Source organism: Nymphaea colorata, chromosome 4 (genome assembly GCF_008831285.2).
Source record: "Nymphaea colorata isolate Beijing-Zhang1983 chromosome 4, ASM883128v2, whole genome shotgun sequence".
Taxonomy (NCBI): Eukaryota; Viridiplantae; Streptophyta; class Magnoliopsida; order Nymphaeales; family Nymphaeaceae; genus Nymphaea; species Nymphaea colorata.
The window spans coordinates 26648570-26676519 of record NC_045141.1 but is presented as its reverse complement, the minus strand read 5'-3'; the positions used below and the strand labels follow the sequence as shown (position 1 = coordinate 26676519).

The following is a 27950-nucleotide window of genomic DNA, read 5'->3' as shown; positions in this document are numbered from 1 at the left end:
CCTGGAGGATGTCAAAAATGGAAGAGGGTAATTCTTTTAGGAATACGCGTTTTAAGTTGTTACCTGTATTATAATTATTATCATCATCAAACCTTATTCCAACTAGGTGAACTCGAGTTTATAGACATGATAGTCAATTCACTATTTATAATAAATAGGATGTGATTAAAGTTTTCCTTTGGTCTGTTCTTATCACACTCACACCAAACCTCCTTTTTAACCAGGCGTCAAAGCCTTCATACTGGCAGTATGTTACGTTTCAACGGGCGAGGGATTGATCGATGCAATGGTTCCGAATCAAGACTAGCGTGAAGTTGGCCTCGCTGCAAGAAATGATAAGGATGTACGAAGTTACAGGTAAAAGGCTCCCAAAATAGGACATGGATATTTTGTCGATTGATTTGAGGTAACAATGCATAGAAGAAGACCCTGTACAAAATCGGTAAACACGAGAGAGGTTACGTAAACAAGATCCATAGAACGGGTTTTTTCATACACCCAAATTTATTAACCATACAGCAACAATCACCAGATTCCTGTACAACTTTACAAAGTAGTTTATAGCAATCCTTATTCTCGTTCAAATAGTAATTCAAAATCTTTATGGTTCCTCTTCTGACTCGACTTGCTTCCTGGGGCTTCACCTGGAGATGCCGTATCATAAATATGTCTATAGTGTCTCTCTAGCATGGTTGTAAACTGCTTCAATTGTGTCCGAGCAGACACCGGAAAATGCTGTCATCGCCTGAAAGACACCGGGCAATCCAGTTTGAACGTTGTTGAGTGTCATTGCCCTCGTTACCTGCACTGCCTTTGCATGCTTCGATAGCTCCTCTTCTGCCTTTCTCCGGCATGATGCTACAACTAGCCTCTTGTCTGCTAGAGGATCCCTTGCATCAATGGTTGTGGGGTCTGAACCGCTGCCAGGTACATTAATTCCTGCCAGCGAGTAAGAGCTCACTGAACCATAGAACTTCTTTTCCAGTGCTCTCAGTGCTGCTGTTTTCTTCTCAAGCTCTCTTGCTGATGCTTCAGATCGCTTCCGGCACCTAAGCTCCTCAGATTGCTGCAGGGAAATGGCTTGCACAACAGTGACGAAGCTCTTGATAGCCTCAGAAGCAACTGTGTCAGGCAGGCGGTCCACAGCATGTCTCCACTCTTCGCAGAGGTTGTAAATCTTGGAGGCAGATTCAGAGGCTGCAGGAACTATGCCCTCAGAGCCATTTTCCGTCGAGTCATCAAGGCGGTAGAGTGTGAGCCTGAGCCAGGAATGCAGTGAGTGGATATAGTCACGGTGATGCTTTGTAAGCTGGAAGAAGGAAGAATGCCAGCCTGAGACAGCAAGTTGGAGGTGGTGCGTAGACTGACGATGAAGTTCGGTGGTTGATTCACCAACATCAGAACGATTTATAAGACCACGGACCTGCTGAACAATATCATTTTGGATCTCGTGAACATGATTCATGGACTTCCACATTTTCATCAACCTGCATGCACAGAGTCGGCAGGGAGAATACCTTAATAAGATGCATGTATCACTCACCAAACTAGCATCACGCATCAAATAAGATCAACTATAAGTCTCACGTGTGACGTGTGTGCATATCAACTAACAGAGAATAATAAAGTCTGTGACCAAGATGTCAGATCAAAATTTGCTAACTCACAAACGGAGGAAAAAGAGGAAGTGGTGTCCCATGCATATTGGGAGAATGATAAGCTATATATTTGCTACATCTGCATAGAATTAGCACTATAATATGTCTACGTTTTGGAAAAACAGAATAGAATACGCTTGAGATGTGATGCTATAGGTAGGCCCAAAATTGTAGCACCAATGGTCTCAAGTCATGGTATAGCAAGCTGAGAATTCTGTTACAAGCATCTGACCTACTTCTACTGTGACTCACAATAACTAGCTATACAGTCCTGTGACATTTAACATTTTCCTGACATCCATCAGGATGATGAAAGTACCATCAGGCATACCAGTAGTTATTGATGTATGCCCCATTGCAGAAGACAGTCATTTTAGTCCACATAACTGTTCCATTTTTGAATAACAAGTTCCTGCAGTTTAATACTACTGCTATAGATTTTGCTCTTCTAACAAAATTCATATTGCAGAGTGCATTGTTGTTGACTTCAAATGACTCCAATACAAGGTATGACTCTTCTCTTCTGGACCTTGAGTTTATTTTGCCCTCAGTGTTGATACAGGTACTACTAGAAGTGGCATTGAGCATGCCATGAGAGAGAGAAAAAATTCTAGCTGTTCACTTACTAGTATGTGGATGTCCAGCTTCCCCTATCTAGAAAGAATATAACAGAAGTCAATAATAAAAGAAACCACTCACGTCTTTGTTTCCTTTAGTGGTGAAAGGAGAAAGGAAAAGAAAAAAACTAAAAAAGAAAGAACAGTGTTATTACCGATAACAAAATTCAAGGAGTTGAGGACCAAGCTCATTGTCTCTGACGGCAGTAATAGCAGAGGAAGTGGTTGTTACAGCTTGAGAAGCCACCATTATCAGCGACTGAAACTTCTTTATAGATGCCTTGGTCTTGTCCAGCTTGGCCTCCTTCTCTCCTCTGTATTCTTGACTCTGTAATGAATGTAGCTTTTTCTCGTGTCCTATTTTTGCTGCCTCTCTTGCCTTCATCCACGAAGGAATGTACTAATCATTATCTCTCTCAAAGGATGCAAACGTATGCTGTATGCATGTAGTTGCAGTGATTTGTGAGATTTCTCCGGAAAAATAATTTTGGTTAGTTTTCACCAAATGATGACAATATAGTTCTTCTCATGACAAGTAGAAGAGAAAAACTAGTGGCTGACTGCCTATTACAGTGAAGAGATTAGCACTATGTATCAGAAAGTAGAAGAGATCTCGAGATAGACAATGGTGGAATATTTTGTCAATGGATGGACCCTGAAACAAAGTCTGGATGGAGGGTTTAATTTTGTGCCTGAGGAAATATCAGAGATTATCAATTTCCTCCTTTTTTGTATTTTCCGTTGGAACTAGTCTCAGCGACAAAAGCGAAAGTAGGAGTCTCCTCAGCGATCAAGTCAAAATTTTTTGGGCTACATGCAAAGACAGCTTAAAGGAGGTAACAGGGTATACATATAAAGACATTTCCAAGATAACTAATAAATGCTTACCTTCACTTCTTCATAGAGCTTTTTCTCCCATGCAAGGAGCTGCTCCAACGTAGAACAGTGGCTTTTCCTGCCGCCTGATTCTGTAAGAGCCCCTGCCTGCATGCTGTACTTGATTGCTAATGGAGGTCTTGACGTCCAACTTGATGAAAGGTTGGCGAAGAAATTGTTTGAGTGATACACTTTCTCTATGAACAACAGAGAGCAAATACCATGAGGAACAGGAAAAACTGGACGGTGTTTGATCAAGCTAAATCTGTTGAGCTACCAAAAGATCATGTGGCTGTTCAAGTGAAAAAGCAGAGACCAACTTAATCTTAACTCTTGCAGATTGAGTTCCTCCATGAACGAAGGGATAGTTTCGGCATTGAATAAAAAGGAGGAGGTGGATGCGTCATCGAGATATTCCCTGAGGCTTCTGAATTACGAAAGGTTGCATCTGAGCATGTGGTAGCAAAGTCCAGGTATGTTCTTTGGATATTTCAAAATTGTCATTTAAGCCCCTTAAATCTTCAAAAATGATTTGTTCCGCGTCCCTTCATCGGTACAAAAAATGACAAATTCGCAAGCGCCAGACAGTTTTTATATTACAGTTCTCGTTCGCAAAACCCAAAAAACAAAAAGAAGCGTAAATTTGGGATTCATCAATTTTCAGAGAGTGAAAATGATAAAATAGAGGGAATAAAGGAAACCGGTTTTCTTTGAGACTATTTTGTCCGCAACCCTGACAAAGAGAAGTTTCCAATAAAAATGCTCAGTACTGGACAAAGCTGAGTGGGATGATGCAAAGAGCACAGATTCCGGCCAATACGCCGGAGGCAGGAAAAGGGTTTCGGTTTGGATATTGGAAAGAAGATGAAGCCCAAAAGCTTCACCCGTTAAGACCACAAAGGGGGAACAGAGAGTTGGCCGGAATGTGGCAAAGAGAAGCCGGAAAGTTCCACATGAACACAGAAAAAGGCGTGTGGAAAATTCTTAAGATAGCAAACAGAATTGGCAAGTGCCACATGAATTGTCTCTGAAACCGAAAACCTTGCCGGGAATGAAAAATAGAAAATTTCTAGTGGCTCCGAGATGGCCAAAAAAATGGTGCCGGATGACGCGAGAAGAACTGAAAGGAAACAAAAGAAAAAAAAAACATACAAGATCTAGAGAAAAAAGTGTTCAAACTAAGTCTCAAAATTCTTGAAATACCAAGGCTTCACAAATTTTACCCCGGTTTTCACCGGATTAGAGCAATTTAAATCGAGAATTTGGAGAATTTATCTTGAGAGAGAAAGAAAAAAAAAAGAACCATAATTCTGAGTTTGGAAATCACGAAACGGAGATGGATGACATGATCTGAGAAATCCAATGCGGAACCAAAATCTGAGAAGTCCAATGGAGGACAACGAAGCCCCATAGAATCCTTACTCGTCAAGTTCCGGAAATTCCGATCTAGCTGTTCCCTATCCATCTCGAGGAACTCTGCCACCTCCTTCCCGGCCTCGGCTGCCTTCACGAAGCACTCTTCAAGAGCTGCCGCGATCTCTGCTAGATCCTTGTGCCTCCTGACTATCTTCAATTCTGCCACGCCGTCGTTCCACTTCACTGAGGAGTCAACGACCTCCTCGGTATCCGATTTACGGCTGAACTTGTCCGCGGACTCCGCCGGAACCCAACTCTCCGAGCGAGATTCCGCGTTCTCCGGCGCGCCGCCGCTCCGGCCGTCCTCATCGTCGGAGCTGCTAGCGCTCGTGCTGCAGAAGTACCCGTCTCCCCAGTCGCTGCACCGCACCTCTTCCCGCTCTCCGGTAGTGTGATCATCGTGCTCGGCGGTGGCGTGTGCCTCGTGCTCGCGGGATTTCACTTCCGCGCGCTGCCGATAGAAATCCGACCCTGGAGGTGATGGCGGGTAGAAATTCTCCCAGTTCCACATTGAGGATGAGGACTGTGAAGGGGACATGTTCGAGTAGACGGAGTTCGTCTTATCAGCGAACAGTGGTTTTCCGGCGAAAGGGAAATTGGACGAACGGGAAGACCCGGCGTTGGAGTGGGTCGGTGATGAGGTGAAGAAGGACGCGGGGTTCGTTTTGCCGGACATGATCCCTGTAGGTAGAGTTTTGGCGGGAGGGTGTGGGTTCGCCGGGGATGGCAAGTGGGAGGTGGAGGCGGAGACCGCGCGGAAGGAATGAGAATTCGCGGTCGATTGGAGGGGCGGAGGACGGGGAGGATGGTCGGCGGACGAGGAGAGAGCGCGGTGGAGGAAAACTGGAGGAGTCCCTTCTGAAACAGTCAGGGACTCGCCAGCAGCAAAGTTTGAGAGCGCGGCGCCAGTGAGGCGGAGGTGATGGAGGTAATCGGAGTGAGCTGCCGCGAAGAGGTGGCGGGACTTCACCGCCTGTTTCATGAGGCGGCGGCGCTCCTTGCACTGGCTGACAGTGTCCTCGCCCTCTAGCCTGGAGGTAGCACAGCCCATGCTGGTGGGTGTGTGTGTAAAGAGAGAGGCAGGTCTTCTTGGTATTTACTAGTGCTGGAGAAAACTTCTTCACTTACTCATCTACCGGCCAGGAAAGGAACATAATTGTGATAGAGGGAGAGGCAGAGGAAGAGACAGGCAGAGAGAGAGAGAGAGAGAGCTGTCCTGCCAATCTACTGTCTAGAGAGAGAAAATTCTTCCCTCTGCTTCGGCATTTATTAACCTTCCAGCGGGAGGGAGGTGGTTGTAATTGCATCCATTGCCCTCCGTCTACCACACTTTTGAAGCCGTCCTTTTGGTGAGTTGCCCTGCGTCCCCAGTCACTGCTCATCCTTTTCCCTTCCACTGAAAAACTCCCCCCCCTGATCTTTCAACTTTTTCCATACACTTTCTAACGCAATATTGTTGCCATTATTACACTCTAAATCTAAATCACTTTCCAGGATATAACTCAGAGCTCCCTCTCTCTCTGACTCTCTGCGAATCGAACCCTCTCGTTGCTTTCCTTCGTTTCTTTGCGATGCGCTCGGTAGAAGGTTGCAGAGCACTCTCCACTTGCGAGGGAAAGCGTTCTCCCTGTGCGCTTTCTCTCCCTTTTTCTTTTATATTATATTCTTTACCGTGTAAAGGGGTCAAACCGTCAAAGTTCGGACGAGCACCGGTATCCGGGGCTGACGGACGGCCCACTCACGTGGGTTTGTTCGCGTCTGCTTCAGCTCCGGCTCTCTGGCCAACCTACCCTGCACCTCCAGCCAACACCCACCGATCCTTTACTTGCTGTGTCCACCGCTGAATGGGCAGTTTGGATCATAATTACCAAAAGGTGCCTTTCCTTTCTCATATCCCATTAAGCTGACCCCCTCTTTTCTAAAATTTGCTCTCTCTTTTGTTGCTTCCACATTCCCGTTTCCCATCTGTTTTTGGTTTCTTGGCAACTGTGGAAGGAAGAATCGACCAAGTTGGGTTTGATTAGACTGCCTGACCCAATTAGGCTGTTTCTGCCGCTACTTGATCATGCAAGCCTACAAGACACTGACTTGCGTGGATCTGGTTGAAGGACGCCGGTAGTTGGAGGCCAGCAACGTGCATTCTTTATTGTAAGACGGGCCGCCAGTGTGAGACTGTCCGTCCGTTCTCGAGTGGCGAGAGTACTTGCATGGTATTTTACATACGTAGAGGACGTATAAATAGGTATATGATTATCACGATACTTCTCATGCAATCATTATTAGCAGTTTATATATTAAGATTTGTCATCTGATACTTGATAAGAAAAGGTAGGTAATAATACAGATGATAGGTGATGGCGGAATCTAGTGGACCAACAACCTATCTGTTTTAGATCGTTCAACATTTTGGCGAATACATGTCTTTGAAATTAAGTTTTATGGAGTTGGGTACGATGCGAATTCGGTTGGTACGTGTGAGGGATGTGAATTCATAGACTTTCTCAGGTAAAGGATGGAAAACCCACTTTTTTTTCTTGTCGAAATTTGTTGAAAAGTTCGTTGGTTTTAGGTATACCGGAATGTTTTGCCTTATGGATCGTTAACAAGGAATAAACATGAAAAGGATATGTGCCCGTCCTCCCGGCGATTAAACAATGGCGAAAATGAAAAAACGTTTACACGATAACAGATCCAGTTTCCCCTCATTCTATCAAATGTAGTACTTGTTTCCTGCACTGAAAATTCAAATTTTTGAGACGTTAGTCCTGGAGAGCTCTTTTGCGTGCAAGGCATTAATTGATTAACCTTGCTATTTTTCTCCATTTCTTGTTTCTGTCACTACAAAAGAATAGGCATGCATGTGCATTTACCTGCATTGGTTACGGCCGATGTTGTCAAGTTCAGTTCTTGAACCCAACTGGCAGGACTGCCGATTCGGTAGGTTGGCCCACTCACGAATTCAGTTTATTTTTGTATGAGATGGTCAAAAATGTTTTTTTAAACATTTTTGGAAAAAATAAATAAAATATATAAAAATTAAGCACAATCGGGCGGTAATGCGGATTCACATCTAAGGGTTTTGAGGTTTGAAACACTTTCTAGTGTGCTATTTCTCTACGTTGTTAAAAGTAGCAAGCAAGACACTTTAAGTCTACCCATGCTCCGAAGCAATGCCAAAACCTTGGAGGCATAAAAATATCATACTAAAGGTGGTTTACCCTAAGTCAATTAAAAACAACTGAAAAATACACAAAATTAAAGCATTTTAAAACGATTAAAAGCTCAAACATGGCACCTTTTAATTAGCCACCAAACTGCATCTGGTGAGAAGGAGTTTAATAATGACTTTTGAGTGTTTTAGAACACTTTTAATTAGTAACTGCTGTTTATAATAACGGTACATGAAATATTTCCTTTGAGAGGTCGGAGAGTTTGTTGTTTTTCTTAAAACCTTAGGGTTGCATTTAATAAGATTCAAGGCCACGTAAAAACCATGGATTTAATGTCAAAATTAGAGGGAAGGGAGATTCCGATCTGAGTTCCTAATAATCTCAGATCACCGTAGATCTGAGGTCCGTGATGAAACAAACACAATCTATGTGGGACAGACATCATCATTAAAATTTTTATATAAAATTAGATTTTTTAACGGAAGGAGAGAGAAGTGGCCTCCCATAGATGAATCTCAAGAGTGTCAAGTTTAAACATTGAATCAAGTTTTATATATCTTACCCCTAGGGATTGCCCTTGTAAGGCTATGTGGTCGATGGTCGCCCTCAATTTATATATATATATATACATATATATGTATGTATGTATACACCCACTTGTAAGTTGTAACTGCCTTCCTTACATGACACTTCAAACACTGTCAGAAGATAAATAAAACACCCAATTGCCCACTGATCGGTTGGACCAAAGCTATTAATACAGGAGACTATTTAAATCCTGTTGCATATGGTACAAGAAGAGCAGTAGATCCGTGAACTATTTTGATTTAGCTGATTTAAGATATGTGTTTGTGCGTGCGTTTGGGTGTGGAGATTCTTAGATTATAGCATTTCCAGATACGAGCAGATCGCATGATCTAATCTTTTTTCATTTTATTTATAAATTTAACTGCACAAATGAAATCAAGACGTAGACTGATGTAAGAAAGAAATCATGTTTTTCTAGCGTTTTCATATGGTTTTGTGAGCTAACGTTTGTGAAAATTTCGAGAGTAAAAAATATTTTATATAACATTTTACTTTTGGACATGGATATTTTCGTGTATGTACCTATAGCCATGTGCATCTAATATTTGAGTGCATGACGTATAATTAAAGTATTTTACTATTGGCTTCTCTATTGCTAGACTTTGCTAGTTCGAGTTGTGCTGCCAAGTGCCAACAAGCAGAGTTTGTTGACTGAGCATCACCTGTAAGCCCCTTTGCTCAACACGCAATTTAGTTATTCAAGTTAATGTTATTACATTTCTAATGATATGACAAATATGGGTGATTTTTTTATGAACAGCAGAAACTTAAATAAATTAAATTCAAATGTGCTGTTCACCAAGTTCAGCAGTATATTTATCATGCACGTGAATTTTTGGAGGAAAAAGATGATAACTTTATACTTATTTAGCAACGGCCTTCACAAAAATTAAGTTTTTAAGTGACCGTTTTCGGAAGGTGATAATATCATCCACATACTGAAGAAGATCACTTGAGAAATAGTCCCATGACTGCTTGGATAATAAATTAAGTCTCTTAATGTAAAGCACTGCACGTTGAAATTCAGAACCATGTACTTAAAACACGAATTAATACATAATATTAAATAATTGTAAATATAAAATAATTGAAGTTGCTAAATAATTGGTAGGATATTATTGTTGAAGCAAAGTCAATAAACATGGTGCAAATATGATTAATTGCTGATGATTAAGTATTCGTTCCAGACCATGTGTCTGTGGGCCTTCAGCCGGAACAAGCAAATGGTGAAAGAGGATTTGCTTGAAAGGAAAAAAATCTCTATTGAAATCTATGAAGGAAAAAGGGTAGGGTCTGCTTTTTTTTTTGGTCTGTGGGCATCAGCCAGCCAGCAAGCAGTAGGAACCAGGGTCCCATCTCTCAACAGAGTCCAGCCCACATCCTTCTACCGCCGATACATTAGAAAACAAAAGCCAACACTCAGGGGCCTGTGATTTGGCCCTATTTCCTTTAAAATTCATGTGATTCTTATTTCCTTGACGCACGCCTTTAGTTATCTGCATTGTACAAGTCTTTTGGTACTCCCACTATGCCACTGTATGTCTGATTAGAACGTGAATATATATATTGGGGAATATATCCAGTTTTAAATGTTTTGGTACTCTGTATTCGACTTGTTTTTCTATCGGAGTCCATTATTTGAATACCTAAAACCCCCGCATGCAATGCATTGATTCTAATGGCTACATTTCACCTGTTATCTGGTTCAGTTAATTTAAAGCAAACAAAAAAAAAACTACACGCAACTAACTCTCAAAGAATAGCAGTGTTGAACAAAAAGTTTGATACATTTCAATTTTTCAAGATGACTTGAGAGTTCAAATGTAATTTTTCATATTTTTTGGATAAAAAAATGAATAAGTTAACATCATCACGTGAACACCAGTAAAAGAAATTAGTCATACATGTGGAAATTATCAGAAAATTAGGTGATTTTATAATTTTTTCATTATTGCGAAGGCCTCCTTCTCTCTCCCTCTCCCTCTTAATTTTCGTACTTTAACAAATATAATGTCCTCTTCATTTATCGATTAATACCCGACTAATTTTTACATAATACGTTTATGCAAATGATTTTCACATAAATATATATTCCAGGAATTTTAGAGTTATTGAATAGCATAAGTCTTAACAGTTTTTACAATTATTCAGGATTATATATTTTAGAAGTTCTTCAAGTTATTTAATATTAGGATCTCAAGACTGTGGGGTTTTGTGCAACTTTGCGATAAGTCCAAAAATGAGCAGCTAAGATTGTTTCATTTAGTTACTTTTTTTAAAATTTGAAATGGGTGATGGCATTTGGCAGGCGTGTCAGTTTATGTTTTCATAAAGTAATTTAATATTAATTATTATAAGTTTACCTACGTAAATAACATAGCATGTGTGCTTCTTTTATATGAAATATTAGTTTAAAAAGTTATAAAAAATTATTTTTAAAATTAATGGGATATAAAATTTTTAAATATTTAATTTAAATGATCTCTTTTATGTTTTTCTTTTAAGTTTTTGCCATGTATCGCTGGTGTGGACAGAAAAGTTACTCTCTAGTTACTATATATGTGAGGAGTAGGTTCGTCACCCGTACTAGTTGTTTTGCAACAGAAACACTTTATTAGTGTTTCATGAATATGTTGCAAAGATAATGATACATTTATGGAACATTAAGTTCCAGTATTTCATTAATTTAAGACTGATTCATAGAACATTGACACATTATTCCTGTTACCAAATGCCTCCATTTTAAACATCAATCATTGATTACATTTATCAACGAACTCTTCATTTGATATCATAAATGTCAAATTGGGGCTTAACTCTCATTCAGAGTTAACTTGGAAACCAATCAAATGCTGCATCAAGGTTTTCAATTTTTTGTATATATATATATATATATATCATGAGAATGTGCCCCATTAAAAGCCCTGAAGGCCCATAAGAGCTCCAACAATGCCTGTCCCTCCACTTGATAACAGTTCTTCCATTTTGGTAAAAGTTGAATGCAGATGTTCATGTACTGATTCATCTTGGTATTCTCTTGAGCTCCAAAAGCTTTTCTTCTGTCGATCACCAGTGACTAGCAGAAAGTTAACCGACAAAAGCTGCACATCAAGACTGTCTAGGTTGACATAAAACACTAAAATTGGGGGACAACAGGCTAAATATCCTGAGAAAAATGTCGTGTAATTTCCAATTTTTTGTGTCATTTTGAAAATACTGCTGTGCAATGTTTTGCCAATACTAGTACAAGGGAATTTTCAAGATGAAGGAGGTGTTCCATCACTTTGATTTGAACTAAGCAAGACATGATTTTACCAAATCATTTTTGGGTAAATATTAGAACTTTAAAATTAAAATTCTCATTTTTCTATGAAATATGAATTGCATTATTAAATAAAGAATTTTGAATCTGGAGCTGTAGAGTTACCCTCAAATCAAAATTCGTTCAGGGATTATGATTCTTCTTAGGGGGTGAAATTATAATTCTAGAATTTAAAAGTTTTTCATCTCTCTTTAGGGCACATGGTTTTAATTCATCAATTCTAGAATTTTAATTCATGTCTTCTCAAAGACATCATTTTCAATTCTAAGATTTAAATACCAAACTATCCAAACACAAATGGAACTTAGAACTAGAATTTTCATTTCAATTTGATGTGAGGTGAAATTTTGTTTCTACAATTTTAATTATAGAATGACAAATCAAGGGCATCAACCAGCTACTTGTTGGCTCATGGCTGGGGTGGGCCATTGCCCACGCCAGTCCATAAAAAAATTCATTATATTATGTTAACTTCACATTGTTATGACTCTAAAATTTTATGCAATGCCTACACCAAAGTTGTGTCACCAATGCAAGTGCTCTATGGATGAAAAATCTTTGCTCTGCCCCTCTGACATCAACTGCCTCCTAAAAAAACCCATGGCTTTGCCAATTTGGGTTTAGTTATCAATATAAACTATTCTTCATAATTAAGCAATATAATGCAAATAAGAGGTTAGGACAAAAGGAGATTATATATATATATATATGTGTGTGATTTCGAATAAACTTGTTTGTTAATTCCGAATATATAATTTACTCGTTGGTTCAAGTTTAAACTTGATATGTTGTCAGTCGTCGATCAAATTAGTTAGGCATTAGTTTGTATAATTTTTTTTTATTTATTCAAGATAATCGTTCAGTAAACATTACTTCATCTATGGCAAGCTTTTCAAACCTCCTTGCTTTACATGGTCACTCAAATGATCGATCTCAACACAATGGATTGGATTGACTTTTATCGAAGTAAGACCCGATCCATAAACAGTCCAACGCGACTCTCCCCCTGTTTAACACAACGTCGTCTGTGCTCCTCTGGTGTTAAGATTCATAATCTCGCGCAGCTTAATTCCCTCGCTGAAGAGAGTGGGGGTTCCGCGATCAACTCGATTCTTTCCGTCGATCGTCCCCTTTTCTTTTCCCCTAGGGTTCTAGGTATCCGGGGATTCGCTCGATTCCGGTCTGTTGCTAAACCCCGAGAAAGAGCTCTTCGAGTCCTTCACCCGCCGATGGACATCGAAGAGAAGCAGGCCGATTTGATCGATTACTTCGTGAAGCAAGCCCAGAGCCTCACCGGCGCGTCGCTGGCGGGCGTTGTCGTCGACGCCACCTCTCACCCTTCTTTATTTGCCTTCTCCGAGATCCTCTCCGTTCCCAACGTCGCAGAGGTACCCTCGATCTTTTCCCTTCCCGATCTTTATAATGATATGTGGATCGAAGGGGAGCAGCAGATTTAATGTACCTGTTTTCGTGTATGGGTTCCCCATTTATGTCGTTTTGGGTATCTTTGTCTTCCGCGTTTATGTTCTACAATTGGTAGAAGATGAAATGGCTGTGAACATGTTTCGTTGTCGGCGTTGTTCACTGGATATTTTTTGCCTCTTCGCATTATCGTTTGGCTTGTCGTTGTTGGTAGCGTAGGTGGAACCGGAACTCTTCTGGCCCAGGATTATCGAGTGATACTGTGTGTCTCTGTTTTGGCAGTCGAAGAACTAGGGTTTGGAACATGAGTATTTACATATTCATCAATCTATATCTATTCATTGGAAATTTGCATTGCGGTTTATGGCGAATAAAGAAGCTGGTGTCATGAGCAATGGCGTATCCTTAGAAACTGAGAGTGAGCTATTAGGTCTTTTACTTGGTTATGTCGTTTCCTACTATTGGTTGCCACAGGAGAGAACTTGCTTTTTCTGTGATGAAGAGGCATACAAATGCTAGGAAAGAAGAACATGGAACAGCGATTAGTCTTTTAATGATAAATGTACAGTTCTCCATCACACGCGAAGTCGTGTCCATTAACATCGTCTCCACTAGGATTCATTGTGTGTGCATTGGGTCAACTTTCAATTGACCGCTTCTCCATAAATAGACCAAAGTCCAAACCACCTTACAACTTTTCATAACCCTCAAGCCTCAGAATTCCCACTGGTCTTCCATTTTTTTTTTACAAAAAAATAAAGAAAACCCAAATCCTTCTCCATGTCCTCCACTATCCTCTTCTTTCAATGTTGCTTTAATTTCTTTTTCCCTCTTACCATTTCTAGTTCTATCATCGCTGGTAGTGGTGTGGCTTGGGGTTTGTGGCTATCAGCTGCAAAAGTGTCAGTTCTTCTATCCAACAGTCCCTATATGTGGACACTGGTAGGTAATTAGGTTACTTGTACAAGTAAAAATGCCACTTATTGCTTTGGTTAGGTAATATCGTGTAGGAAGTTCTATCTAGTATTGCCAATTTTCGTTTCAAATATAATCAATTTAGCAAGTCTCAACCACAATCAACGGCCTATTATGTTACATGCTTCAAGGTAACTGCCATCTTGATCTGATAAGCAAATGAAATTTTAAAAATATGAAGAACCAATTGATCCAGATTTTGCTAGTGCTGACTAAATAATTCAATCATGCTTGCTATACTAGATGGACATCACAAACAGGGATGTGAGTTTGGTTTACTTGATATATTCCTTAGTTTATTACTCTAGGTAATATGTTACTGAATATGGTACCAACTGTACAAGTGTATATCAACAGCTGACAAGTAGGTAAAATCTATCTTTCTCACATGAACATGCTTGCATACACATATTCATTCAACAGTGAACTAGTTGATGATGAATGGGATTTGTTCGCATTCAATTTAACATCCTTGTAGCTACTTGCTTTTTTGGAAATACAGATGGTTAAAACTGTATTGTAAGTGGTGAGTCCCGAAACAACGTTTTCCACTTTATACACTTTCTAGTATGTTGTTTAAGTCTTTAAGATGTCGATGATGCTGTTCTATGCTGTCCGTACTGTTTTATTGCCTTTCTTTTAGCTTGCGAATAAAATTTTATAATACTATTGCTGTTGATGTTCCGAAAGACTGGCTGATTATCTAGCTTACCTCTTTTTTATTTTTTTAATTGTGTGGCATCATGCATGGGTAATATTCTTTTTTTTCTTCTCAGCTTTGTGTTGATGATTGGACTTAAAAATATCAACACGTTTGCTTTTTTTGACATTTTTCATTCATTTGACTTCTTTACATTTATGACAGCTTCAAGGAACCGAGCATTCAAAATATTTAGACCTTCTTCAGTTGTTCGCTCATGGCACATGGAATGACTACAAGAGTAAGTTCTGAAGCATTACCTGCACGTAGGTCCAATATTGATGATCATTTGGCGGTTCTCAACATTTTCCTTTAATCTATACTTTTTGCTTTTGCATTTTCCTGTGAATATCATATAGTAAATGGTTTTTCTTAAGAGCAGAACATGGGCTGTTCCGTTCTGTAAAATAAATGTTGGATTTGCTGGATGATATAATACAATAATTGGCACATAAAGAGTAGTAAGCAAGCTTGAGAACATACACTTATGTTGTAGTAGAGTACCATTGTTTCATTGGTTCCTTTAAGCTATCCATGTGGCATGTCTTTATTTTAATTTTATTCCTTTTGCTCACATAAATTGCCTTTGTCTTAAATGAAGCGGACATTGTTGTTTCTCTTCATCATATCGCTCACCTTAGCTGCAATGTTGAAGCTCTTACCCTATGTCACATAGGTATGGGTACAGGTGCCGGTGTGGGTACGGACCATTTTTAAAAAACTTGGGTGCAAGGGTATGGCCGTACACACACATGCACATATACATATATATGTCAAAAAATTTCAAACATAATAACATATTCGCACATATATATATAAAAAAATTACAAACAAAACAACATATTCATAAATCATAATCCAAAATTTATCATTCTTGATTCTCATTCTCCTTAGTCGCAAATTTACTGCTCAACTGAGGCCGAAGAAAATCACGCGTGTACAAAAGCATAAGCACAAACAAAAGAACGACATAAACTTTTACATAACAAGATAAAGGAGTTAGCGAAGCTAAAAACGAATCCCAACACTACGAAGCAAGAATGAAGAAAAAAGAGGGAAGTGAGACATTAAAATGAGGGTTTCGAAAATTTTAACGTTAAAATGGTTTAAAAAGTTAAAATGTAAAAATCGTTAACATTAAAATCGGACAAATTTGGATTCTGCCAACTTTGACCGAGTCTGAAAAAGGTCCAAAATGACCTTGAGTGCGTTGACCGCACTCGGTGCGGTCAATGCAGTACCTTGCCGTACCTAGGGCCGTACCCGTACCCGTGTCGTACCTGTACTGTGCGGGTACTCCTCCGTGTGATAGAGCTCTTACCTAGATGCCCTTATTATGTGCTCTGGTGAAAATTTTTCCAATTAGCATGAAGAGAGCAAGGCAATTGCAATTTTTTAATACGTCTTTAGGCACAGCTTACCTTAAGAAGGATTGCACCTTTCAGATAATGTTTAATAGGTTTTTATATTTTATTATTTTTATGTATTGAAGTGTAGGGTGAACATGATTCTCTCTCTCTCTCTCTCTCTCTCTCTCTCTTTTTTTACCTATTTCTAAGGTGCACCCTATTTTCATGAATCCTGATTCTTGGATCTTGATGGTGATTAGGCTTACGTACTGGTGCATGAGTCATATTATTAAACACTGGATGTTTGATGATGATATCAATGAAGCCAGACCTATACCACCGTAGAGTATCATGCTATGTAACCATAAATTTTGTAGTGTGCATGCTATGGTATAATGTTTCAAATTTTAGGTGGTTTTGGATCTAGTTTGAGATCTTATTCAAGAAACTTTCCATCTCGTCAATCTCCATCTCTTGGGTTTAGAGATGGAAGAGAGGCATCATATTGAACCCTTACTAACTTCCTCTATCAATTTATTCCTCGATATCAAGTATAAATGCAAGCTGGTCATTGTAGACCATGGAAGTGATTATGTCTTAATCATGGCATGATTATGATCCGAGGAGCTATTTGTGGGTGACAACTTCATGGGCTCTGATACTTGAAAGGAAGTTTTTTTGTGTTGACTTACTTAACAGTTCAACATTGTGGGGTTCAGAACTTATGCTCATTTTTTGAAAGAAAAAAATTTGGAAAATTTAACAAACCCTTGAGATCTGGATTTCGTACCTAAACTATCTGTCAGAAATATTCTTTCGTGAGGAAAGTAGGAGGGTACCATTTGTATAAGTACTTCAGTTTTGACAAATAAGAGGAGGTGCTTGGATATTGCTATTAGGATTATTACATGAAACTGGGACTTGAAAAGCTTATTACAGTTGACAATCATGATCAAATGCTTGTCAAGAGAAAAATAAGAAACTAGCCGAGAAGAATGAGACACCTGCGAAGAGGATGGAGAAAAATTGGCATCCCTAATAAAAATTAAGGAGATCAGATGCCTGCCGAGGTGCCCATGTACATAGCTGTTCCCTAAAAAAATAGTCATGTTGTATAATCAAACAGGTGTTAGAAGTTCAATCAGTTAGGTGCGTCTTCCTTTTCATGGCTTTTTTGCTTACTCTTAATATGTTTATTCTTCTAGGTGTTTTATTTTATTTGTGGATGATGAATCTGATGATAGTCTCTTATTTATAAAGTGTAAACTGTAAAGATGAGTTTGAGTTTTATAGAAATTAATTTTCTACAGAGTGATAAAAAAAAGTTATCATTGGATAAAGGAATTAGTGCATCCTCTGGCAATAGTCCACTATCATGATATTGAATCTCAAATCAATTGTCTAACAAGCAAGAAAATGGAGTTATTGGGCGAAAATGTACACATTAGACTCTTTTAAGCATGTAAGGGTTGCTCATTTGGAGATTGTTCTTGCCAATAATTTGTTTTAAGGTTATGCTCTTCAAAATTTGGTTTATTGACTTTTGAGATAAGGTATATGTGATTGGTACATGATTGGCAATACGAGTTTATGCAATCAAAAGGTTGTCAGGTTCAGGAGTTTTGTGTATTAAAGCCTTCCAAAGTTGAGGTTAAGCTTTAAACTGTAAAGACAATTCTTTGCTTTTGGAGAATTTACTTCTGGCCTGTAGTTGAAGGGCTCCCGTGATACTAATATGTAATAGTGCTAATATTTTGTTACGTCTGAAGGTTATTGAATATGAGGGACTACAATTAGGCTGATATCATATTCAAATAGAGTGGTAGGTTTCTTATCTATAAGAACTGCTATCGTATTTCCTGAACCTGGATAAGATTAAGAGAATTGATTGGTTGACTTCAAATATTCCATAGGGGAATGTGAGTTGATGATTTTACTTTCTAGCTATGTTGCGTGGATTTAGATGACGTGGCTTCAAATATCCTTTGGTGAAAGGTGAGTGGATGATTTTTACTTTCTTGCAACGCCATATGGATGTAGATGCTTTAGCATGTGGGAGTAGTTGATAGGGGGCCCCGGGGATTGGGGCGGGGGGGGGGGGGGTGGGGTGGGGAGGAGAGAGCACAGTTGCCCATAGAAGGATAATCTTTAATGATTAATGTGGAGAAATGTTTGAGGGTTTTGGTGCTTGTTTTTTGAGCAGATAGAAGGTCTTATATATCCAGGGCATTTTGCTCTATAGATTAGCAAGAAAAGAGGATCCTCTGTGCTACATCTTCTATTGGTTGAGCAATGAGTCTTCCAATTGTGATTGCCCTTTCTTAGCTTCATATAAGGCTTTGCTGGTTGTTATTAGAAACGGCCGAAGATTCATGGTTTGCCTTGGTATGTCCTTGCGAGGTAGAATTTCCTCTTCGTTCTAGCTTATAACTTTATAGAACTATGTTCATGCTTTCAAAATGATTTCTTTTGCATGAGGACAATGATTCATGGTTGTAATGTATTGTTTGATGTGCTTGGTTCATGGTTAATAAGGAGATGTATTTTGTTTAGTTTAATTTCGAAGTCTCGTGCCTCTATGTCACATTGGTGCAGGTCCAGACGCAGCATTTTCCAAAACATTTAGGTGCTATTGCAACAAGGATGTATATATGTGTACGCACATGTATATATATCATCTGTTATGTAGTTAGTTAACTATTTAGTAGCTTATTTATCTATATTTACCTAAGTCACATATATACTTCAGTAAGGTCCACATACCCGTGTCGCCATACTTGTACCCAAAGTGGGTACTTGGAGACACATGGGTAGTTTTAGATTGAAACTGATTAATTTTGTTTGATTTAATTTTTCCAACTTAGTTTCGTTCTGTTTTGAGGGTTATAGTTAATTGACATGGTGTTTTTATTTATATCACTTGTTTATTTAAATGGCAGTTTCATTCTAAAGTTGCAGTGACCGTACCCATATCTCTGTACTCGTACCTGAACTGTGCCCCATATCCATGTGACTTAAATATCTATATTTTAGTCATTGTAAACTTTTTGTATTAGAGATACTTTAGTCAAATGTGTATTTAAAATGGCAGTTTTGGCCCGGTTTGGCTGATGGCACCGGACGTGCAGAAAAGCATTAGCTCCAACACCAGCATTGACACATGTGCGGCAGCTGTTTAGGGGCACCCATGTGACATAGGTCCTGGTGATAAGGATGACAAATCTACTTTTAAATTTTAATTGCTTATGCCAGGTCCTTATACTTGGACAAGGATATGTCTCTTTGAGTTCCCTATCATTACTTTCAAGATTCTTAAAGAAAGGAACATACAAAGAAAGACGCTTAAATTTAGATATAGTAAAATTCTTATTTTTGTATCTTTTGCAGTGACATAAAGAGGAAGGCAAGATTATAATGTCAGCTTATTTTTCTGATTCTTTGTCATCCCACGTCTATGACCTCCCCATACTTTGTGGGTGTTATAGGAAGTTCTTTCTTTCTGGTAAATTAGGTTTGCTGGTCTTAAACTCTGTTTGTTCTCTCCATGGTTCATTTGCTAGTGTATTTAGAAAGAAGACAAAAAACATGGGTTGAACTTTTTGGAAAATAAATATGTATTTTGCTTCTATGTAATGTTTTATTGTTTTTCAGTTGTATGAGGAGCCATCTGATTTCCCAAAGTTCTTATATAATGTTACAACAAAAGAATCTATTTTGTTATTTCTGGAGTGAAGTTATTGCTGATTCATTGTAAAGAAAATCTAATGCAATTGTTTATCTGATTTTATGTTTTCAATTTCAAGCAAGTGCTTGCCTTTTCTTCAATATTCACTATATATATTCTATCAATTTACATTCATGAACCTACAGCCTGCAATTTCACTGTTCATGTTAGTATCTTTTCTTATTTTTAAATCTAAATTTTTATAGGTAATGCTGTCTCTCTTCCAATTTTAGCACCTGATCAAGTACGGAAGCTGAAGCAACTCAGTGTTCTTACGTTGGCAGAGACAAGCAAGGTATATTGTAGGCTTTTCCCCCTCCTCTCATGTGTGTGACTATTAAGATAATTTTGTAAAAATGTTCTGCCTTGGGTAACTTGCATTTAGTTTAGCCTAATATGACATTTTCTGTAGAACTTATTGAATAAGATATGAAGAAAATAAATATGTGAGAATCATGACAATAACGCATTACTAACAGTACTGTGTATCTTAAGTTCCGAGAACTATCCTGGAACCTATTGTCTGGGACTCTGGTGTCATCAGCTTGTCAACAAATTAATTATTGAGATTGTGCATTACATCTTTGTGGAGCAGTGGAGGTAATAATGTTCACAGGTTTCCTGTCCACACTTGGGCAGATCAAAGTCGCTTCAATTGCTGGACTTTCTTGCACTTGTGGTGATATGATCTATGATTATTTATTATTTGTTTGTTGATGCTTGTTTGATGATTGACAGAAAGAATAGGCATTTCCTAGTTCTGGTTCTTTTGTTCTCTTGACATTTTAGCTCTTCTGTTTTCTTGTTATCTTGTCCTTTTATTTTTTGCTTGTGGTGATGTTTATTTATTTTTCATTTCAAAGCGCTTTGTTGTTTGTCATACAAGATTGTTGATAACTGGTGCAGGAAGCATGTGACATATTTGTGTTGCTAGCCTGTTTACAGTTTACCGTTCCATTTATTTCCATTTTTTGCAGGTGCTTCCTTATGATCAACTGATGCAAGAACTTGATGTTTCAAATGTGCGGGAACTTGAGGACTTCCTTATCAATGAGTGCATGTATGCGGTAAGCTCTGTCTACTTTGCTGTTTGAGTGGATGTTCTAAAGTTCAAAAATTCATCTCTGGAACTGTAATTTGGTTGATGATGGCGTTCTTCTGTCCAATGTTATAAAAGGCGTAGCGTATCGCGTATCGGTTTGGCCGACCTATACGCCGTATCGTAACGTATCGTAAATGTAGCGTAACGTATCGTAAAATTAATTTTTTAATTTTAAAAAATATTTAAAAATCAGAAAAATAGACAAAAATCCTTAAAAATCTGAAAAAATGAACAAAAAATCAGAAATCAAGAAAATAAAAAATGTATTCAAATATAAAAAGATCATCATACATAAGGAACATTCATGTGTATACTATCAACAACACATTCCAAAATAAGAAATCAAATATTCAAATTAACATAATAAGCATCCATCATAATTTTAAACTTGAAAATTTTATAACATTTTAGGACTTAGAGTCTTAAGACTTGGAGTTTTAGGACTTAGATTACATCACAATTTTATAAGTTCAAACATACAGTTATCATCTTTCATGATTCAACGATGATATCTCCCAAATTGATGATGATATCTCCCAAATTGATGAATCATCGATTAATTTTTATGAAAACAGGCAAAATCTCTCCCTCCTATGTCTAGTGGAGTCTTTAAATACAAGAAGAGAGAGAGGGAGGAGTGTTTAAATTTAAACTTTTAAAAAATAAGGAATTTTATGTTTTCTCCCATATCGTACGATACGGGGGTGTCTTGTATCGTATGATACGGGCGATACGGGTACGATACGCATGCGTATCGTGTATCGAACACGTATCGTACGATACGGATAACATTGCTTCTGTCTTTGTGTGTCCTCTAGTTTTGAAATGGTGAAAATATTTCTTTATAAGCTTTTTCTCTTTTACTGTGAAACGACTCCAAAGACATTGTCAAACGATATATGGATGCTTCTAGACATTGTTGTTTTTATTTCTACGTCTACATTAATAGTTCCTTATTGGTGTGTATGCATCTCTATGGGTATCTATGTATAGGTTGCGCAGGACGGCTAACCTTCTCCTGCATGTTTTAGCTAGTGAAGGTGTCTGCTGGCAGACCATACCTCAATATATTCATGAGCAGTGATCCTTGTTTATCTTAATGTGATTAGTGCTTGAATTGAATTATGGCACTGCTTAATTATTTGCCTTTGTTCTTTATATAAATAGGTGATCTTGAATTCTTGATACTGTTTGATTTGTGCAGGGTATAGTTAGAGGAAAGCTGGATCAGTGGCGTAGATGCTTTGAGGTTGAAAACTATTTTACAGGATGTCAGGAACTATGTGCTGTTGATATTGGAAATTGAGAAAAGATTTTTTTCACGTCTAATTGAATTTCTGGTTGGGTTCAGGTGCAATTTGCTGCTGGGAGGGATCTAAGACCCGCACAGCTTGATGGCATGATACAAACATTGTCGAGCTGGTACTTCTGTAAATCTCAATCACCAATTATTTTCTTATAAGATGGGCCTCGTATTGATATTCTAAAAATGCCAAAGATGATCCCAAGTGCCCTTATTATCTGTTTCTTATTTTGATATAAAAATGATGTATCAGTTGGTAGTGTCTTCTGACCCGCTCAAAATGGGCATCTCGATTCCATGTCTATAATTCAGTTTTATTGTTTAAAACCATTATTACACTCAACCCAGATTGATCCGCTTGATGGCACCTGCTGTATTGGCCAAATATTAAGTATAGTAATCCAGGTTTAGCACTTGAGGTCAGTGATTGTAAGTCAGGTTTTAGTGCTTTGTGATGTCTATAATCAGAGCTGGAACGTGAAGAAAGTTGCCAATTGGCATGCTTTCAGCCTTAGTTTTTAAGCATCCGTCCTTTCTGTAGGTTAGCAACTTCAGACAATCTGCTATTGACGATCCAAGAGAAAATCAGATGGGCTGACACCATGGGTGAGCTGGAGAAAAAACACCGAAAGGAGGTTGAGGATAGGATTGATGAAGTAAAGAAGAACCTTAAGGTCAGTAAAATTCGTCTGCTATCTTGAGGAAAGAATGTATTTATGGAATGCAGGATATGTTGGTCGAAAGCATCTTACTTACTTGATGGCAGAAGCTACAAACTATAAGCAGGCCGACATGGACTTGCGAGGCCATGAGGAGTATTCTGAGCCCGGAGTGATGGACTATGAGGAAGACCGAAGCCGACCCAAAAGGTAAATTCACTAGGATGCTTTTCTGAAACTAAATGTTTAGCTCTGTGTACATCCCAAGCAAAAATTAGTGTGCAAGCCAAAATTTGTGAACATAAACTTATTATTTATATGTTGTGTGATATTGGTGGTTACTTTTTCTGTTTCTGTTTATGCAACATGGGTACGTGTGATTTGCTTAGGTACCTGTGACGGTAAGTGGGTACGGTGACATGGGTATATGTCGGTACGGCTGCATTTGAAAACATTTAAAATTATATTGTCAAACTTAATTTTTTCTTTAATTTTTCTCTTTTTTTGTATTTCCCTTACACTAAGATTCTATATTTTCCTCTCATTTTTCATTTTTTTTAATTTTGAGAATTTCTGTGGATTATTATATATACAATATATATATATTTATATATACACTGTCGTACCTTCATACCCAAATTTTCTAAAATCATCGTACTTGTACCTGCATCTCCGTACCCATATCGTACACAGGTTTTTGTTTTGTAAATTGAAGGCAAGCTGGCCTGGAGCTCAACTGTTGACTTTCCTGGACTTAAGGTCTTAATCCAACCCCCAAGTCATGAGATGGAGCCTTATTGTTGAGTGTTACCTTCACGTAGGCTCTTTCTGCTCTGCCGTTGTGCCATGATTGTATTCATGTTCAAATTTTATAGCTCGTTTATAGGTTGTCTAAGCCCTAAGGTTGGTACCGAGTTGTATATGGGATGGTACCAGCATATATTCTTGTCAAGCTGAAACATGGAACATTAATGGCATATGGGGCTCTGGGTAAGTGGGATTTTAGCAATGTTATGGATGCTCCCATCAGCCCTAATGATAAGCGTCCCCTTGTCATATCCCGTACATATAATACTGGAAGCTTACGGGATCAGATATTGATGTCTCTACGAGCCTAGAATGTCTCTACGATCCCTTTAGGCTCGTATTGAACAAAGAACGTGTCTGATGTGTGGTCTTTTGAGATGATTGAGGTGTTGGCTGTGATTTCGCCTTCGAGACTGATGCGTTCTTTTCAGAGAAAGTGCAGGGTTACTGATTATGGAAAATTGTGGAAACTTTGCAGGAGACGGCAGCCATTGGTGTAGATTACTGCTGGATTGGTTGGGGTTTGAGGGCTCCTTTCCCGGGCGAACCATCAGATTGCATTGGTGCTTTGGTTATTTTTCTGGTGATGCCCTTCAGGCGACATTTTGTCCGCGGTCTTGTGCTGAGCGTGTTTTATATTCGGCGACGGTTTTCGTCATTTTCATTCTCCGACACTTTGTTATTAGATAAAAACTCCAAATTAAATAGACATTTTTTGTTGTCATATATGTGTTCAATTTCAATCTCTCTCTCTCTCTCTCTCCAGCTTTGTTGATGTTCAGGCTATCATGAAACCCAGCAACCATAATTTTGATTCTGTAACTTAAACCCCTTAAGCTATCTCAGCAGTGGATATCTTTGGTGGAATCGAGTTTGCTTATCTTTCAACCATCACATTTTGTGAATTTTTCTTATTTGGAAACTGGAACCAAGCAAGATTATTCACCCAAGTAGCACCTATTAATTAAATTAAATGATACTGCGATCCAACCATTTTAACCAAGTTGTTTTGTGTATTCGTCTTTTCTGGAAGTGGGAATGATGTTTGCACCCAAGTAGTATTTAAACTATTTATGAGTTAAAATAATAAAAATGCATCAAGACGGTGCGAGAACGCTACTTTTTTACATGTGGGCACCTTGCCTGACGCCCTTTTCATATTTGCGGTCCGTACGTCAGGAAGGATTTATCGGCCAGGTAAGGAGGGAAGATGAGCTGTCTGCGGTCTTGGAAGGGATATTTGCCGCTGACAAGTTCGGCATTTTCTTTAATTAACAAGTAGCTCCCTGCCGCATAGGAAGGAGGTTGCTTCGCCGGTGAGCGAAGGCAATGCTTCCTGCCTGCCGTCGAAGTCCTGGTCAGGCCGAGCTGAAGCCGGGCCACTGCTGATTGATCCTTGTGCCTTGCGGCGCCGCTTTGGTGAACTTGAAGACGACGATGATGACGACGAAGATGACCTCTTTGCCGGTGAAAGTGGCGCCGGCTCGGCCGCTAGCGAGCCAACCTCAAGCGGGAAATTTAACAGAGCTCGGCTGCCCCGCATCCGGAAAGCTGCCCGATCATAGGCGAGTGCTGCCTCTTTTGCTGTCTCGTATGTGCCAAGCCAGACTCTAGCGCCGTTCTTGGCCGGGTCGCGAATCTCAGCGGCGAATTTCCCCCACGGCCGTTGCCGGACGCCTCGGTAGTGCACCTTAGGGGCGGGCGTCGTGGGCGGAGACGGCGACATCTCTGCCTGTTCGATCTTGACGGCCATCGTAGCGACCACATTGCTTCGTGCTTCCAGCTCAAGCGGGGGCCATTGGGCTCCAACGGGATCGCGGAGGACGTCGAAAAGGGCCATATCGAGCAAGTCGTTCTCCGCGAGGGGGAGCTCGCCCCAGCCGTCGATTGGGCACGTCTGGTGGTCGCCGAAGCTCGGGCAGCTCGTGTAGGGCGACGCGAAGGCATAGCCGACGGAGCCGAGGGGCGGGTCGGGCTCGTCGAGGAGGTACCGCCGGATAAAGTCCAGCGCCGGCTGGTCTCCGCTGTTCCCGCACCCGTACATCATCTGTTCTTAGTAGTCCGTCGCCTGATTTTCTTTTAGCAGTCGGAGCAAAAGGAGGCTTCGAGGAACGAGAGAAGGGGAGAGGCTGATGTAGCTTTGGGTGAGGTGTGGAGGGAGATCTTTTTTATAAGGAAGGGGAAAGGGCGAAGACAGGCGTGGAGAGGATAATGGAGGGGCCCGGATCTCAGGCTCCAGGAAGCTTCATCTCCATCTCACGTGGCTCCTGTTCTCCACCTTCCCTACCGCTGAGTGGTGAAGAAGCCGTCATTTTGCTGACGCCATCAAGCCCGGCGTCAGCAATCTTGGACTCACCTCCGTCAGTTCGCTTGATTGAACGGCCATCGCTTGCGAAGGTAGTTGATCTTCAGGCCCAACGGTGGGGTCATCCGTTCTTTTCTTTTGTTTCTTTTTGCCCATCGGGACCCTCGGTAGCAGTTGCTGACCTTCTTCTTAGAATGGTGCGATCGCCCCGTAAGCATCGCATCGAACATATTGATAGTTATTTGAAATACTTGGGTAATTCTTTGACAGCATATTGATATTGGCAATACCGCTGGTTTCGGGTGAGCAAGGGGTATTAATCCCACCGTTCGAAAAAGGCTCAAAGGCCCCCCGTTCCTCCTGCCTTCGGGGTCCTGAGCTGCGTCGGTGTCAGCGATAGCAACGTCGCGCCCTACCGCCTTAAGACACAGGAACATAACGTCCACGGGAATCGAACTAGAGACCTGCCTTAGTACAGGCCCCTAGCTCAACCAGCTACGCTATGTACCGATGGTTATTTTCGCGAAGGTCTAATAAATTTCAAGATTTTTTTTTTCAACAGTAATGGGGCTGAATCTATACTTTATTCTTGTGGATCCTGTAGGCTGGGGGCTCTGCTTGGCAACAGTAATAAACTGTTATCTCCCGACAGGATCCAGCTGCCTGTTCATTATGTTCATGATTACTGTATCCTCTTAACTCTATAGTCTGTGTGATTAATTATAATCAAGTAAAGAAGAAGCTGGGGCTACAAGGGATGCGGTATTTCTCCAATCCACCTGATCGTATTAGGTGACTTAATCTATTTGCATGGGCTGTGTAAATTCAGATAAGTGTCATGGTCCAGGAGTCATGGAATCACAGCCTTCCGTCCATGTTTATGATTACATTGGTCTTTAATTTTTACACAGGGCAATAAAAAGTCACAAACTTGTACTTTTGATCTCACGGCGTCGTGGCATTTTTATGAGAAGAATGAAAATCTGTGGTGGAAAAATTTACAAACTCGTGGACATTGACCACCCACCAGCCATACCTTATCTTGAAAGTTGAATCCACCATTGGAGCCGTACGTCTCACCAATTGTATTCCCACCTGCTTATCGCGTTATTTGTTTATTGTTTAAATGTTGCAATTCCTGACCAGCAGGTCTCAATTTGAAAAATCCAATTTGACTGCCTTTGATCTACAACCACCCTCTATATCCTTGCACAGACCCTTCTCTACCGTATATCGGGATTTCTTTTACGGGATCTTTTCATTGTTAACTTTGGCAGCATTTTGGGTTTTGCATTAAAATATTTAAGATGCCAATTATCGAAAAAAAAAAAGGTTATTTGTGATAAGAAGTTTGTATCAATGGCGGAACCACATATAGGCAGTTGCCCACTCAAGCTTCTCAATTTTTTTTTATTAAGATTGTTTAACATTTATTTTGTTATACATGTAAGTACCCTTTCAGGTATAAAAACTTACGAATAAGTGTTAGTACAAAAAAAATTTCTGACTCCACCATCGGTTTGTATAGACGGCATGACGTAGATATCATGAATTTATCTTTGACGATGACAGATTATGATGGAGGACAGGACAACTGACCAGATTTGCTGTGCATATAAAATCGACGACCCTAGCTTGACGGCGTACAAAATTGGATTCATATAAGAAACTGTAAACGCTCATTATTATAAGATTAAAAAAATTGAAGAACTGGAGTTAGATTCTATTAGGGTTTAGTCGATGACCTCAGCTTGGATGACGTAAAAAATTGGAATTGCTCACTAAAAAACCATTATTTGTTTATATTGCTCAATCATTGCATTCCGAGTCTATTCTTGCAACGATATATTTATATCAACAAACAAATTTTACGGTTGGTGTCGCTTTTGTTGACGATCTAATTAATTCGTGGGCCACATAATAAGTAGAGAGACGGAGAGAGAGAGCCGCCTCTAAG

General features: G+C 39.5%; 3 protein-coding genes across 6 annotated transcripts; 1 reads left to right on the top strand and 2 right to left on the bottom strand.

The window, feature by feature from the left end:
* Positions 1 to 458: 458 nt before the first annotated feature.
* Positions 459 to 6200, bottom strand: LOC116252839 (protein ROLLING AND ERECT LEAF 2-like). Its single transcript, XM_031627412.2, has 4 exons — positions 4574 to 6200; positions 3164 to 3348; positions 2431 to 2654; positions 459 to 1487 (listed from the first exon to the last, which is right to left on the bottom strand). The coding sequence occupies exons 1-4, from the start codon at positions 5616 to 5618 to the stop codon at positions 671 to 673; spliced, it is 2271 nt and encodes a 756-aa protein (XP_031483272.1). The 5' UTR covers positions 5619 to 6200; the 3' UTR covers positions 459 to 670.
* Positions 6201 to 12688: 6488 nt separating this feature from the next.
* On the top strand, positions 12689 to 24412 carry LOC116252829 (COP9 signalosome complex subunit 7). Of its 4 annotated transcripts, none has more exons than XM_031627391.2 (9): positions 12689 to 13035; positions 14910 to 14985; positions 20024 to 20112; positions 20795 to 20884; positions 22124 to 22168; positions 22271 to 22341; positions 22764 to 22896; positions 23009 to 23091; positions 24167 to 24412. In XM_031627391.2, the coding sequence occupies exons 1-9, from the start codon at positions 12877 to 12879 to the stop codon at positions 24186 to 24188; spliced, it is 768 nt and encodes a 255-aa protein (XP_031483251.1). In that variant the 5' UTR covers positions 12689 to 12876; the 3' UTR covers positions 24189 to 24412. The 4 variants fall into 4 exon arrangements, with proteins under 4 accessions (XP_031483251.1, XP_031483250.1, XP_031483252.1 ...); XM_031627390.2 differs by having other exon boundaries at positions 23006 to 23091; XM_031627392.2 differs by having other exon boundaries at positions 22989 to 23091.
* A 335-nt stretch (positions 24413 to 24747) lies between these two features.
* Positions 24748 to 25852, bottom strand: LOC116252828 (ethylene-responsive transcription factor 2-like). Its single transcript, XM_031627389.1, has one exon. The coding sequence runs from the start codon at positions 25733 to 25735 to the stop codon at positions 24956 to 24958; it is 780 nt and encodes a 259-aa protein (XP_031483249.1). The 5' UTR covers positions 25736 to 25852; the 3' UTR covers positions 24748 to 24955.
* Between the last annotated feature and the right edge of the window lie 2098 nt (positions 25853 to 27950).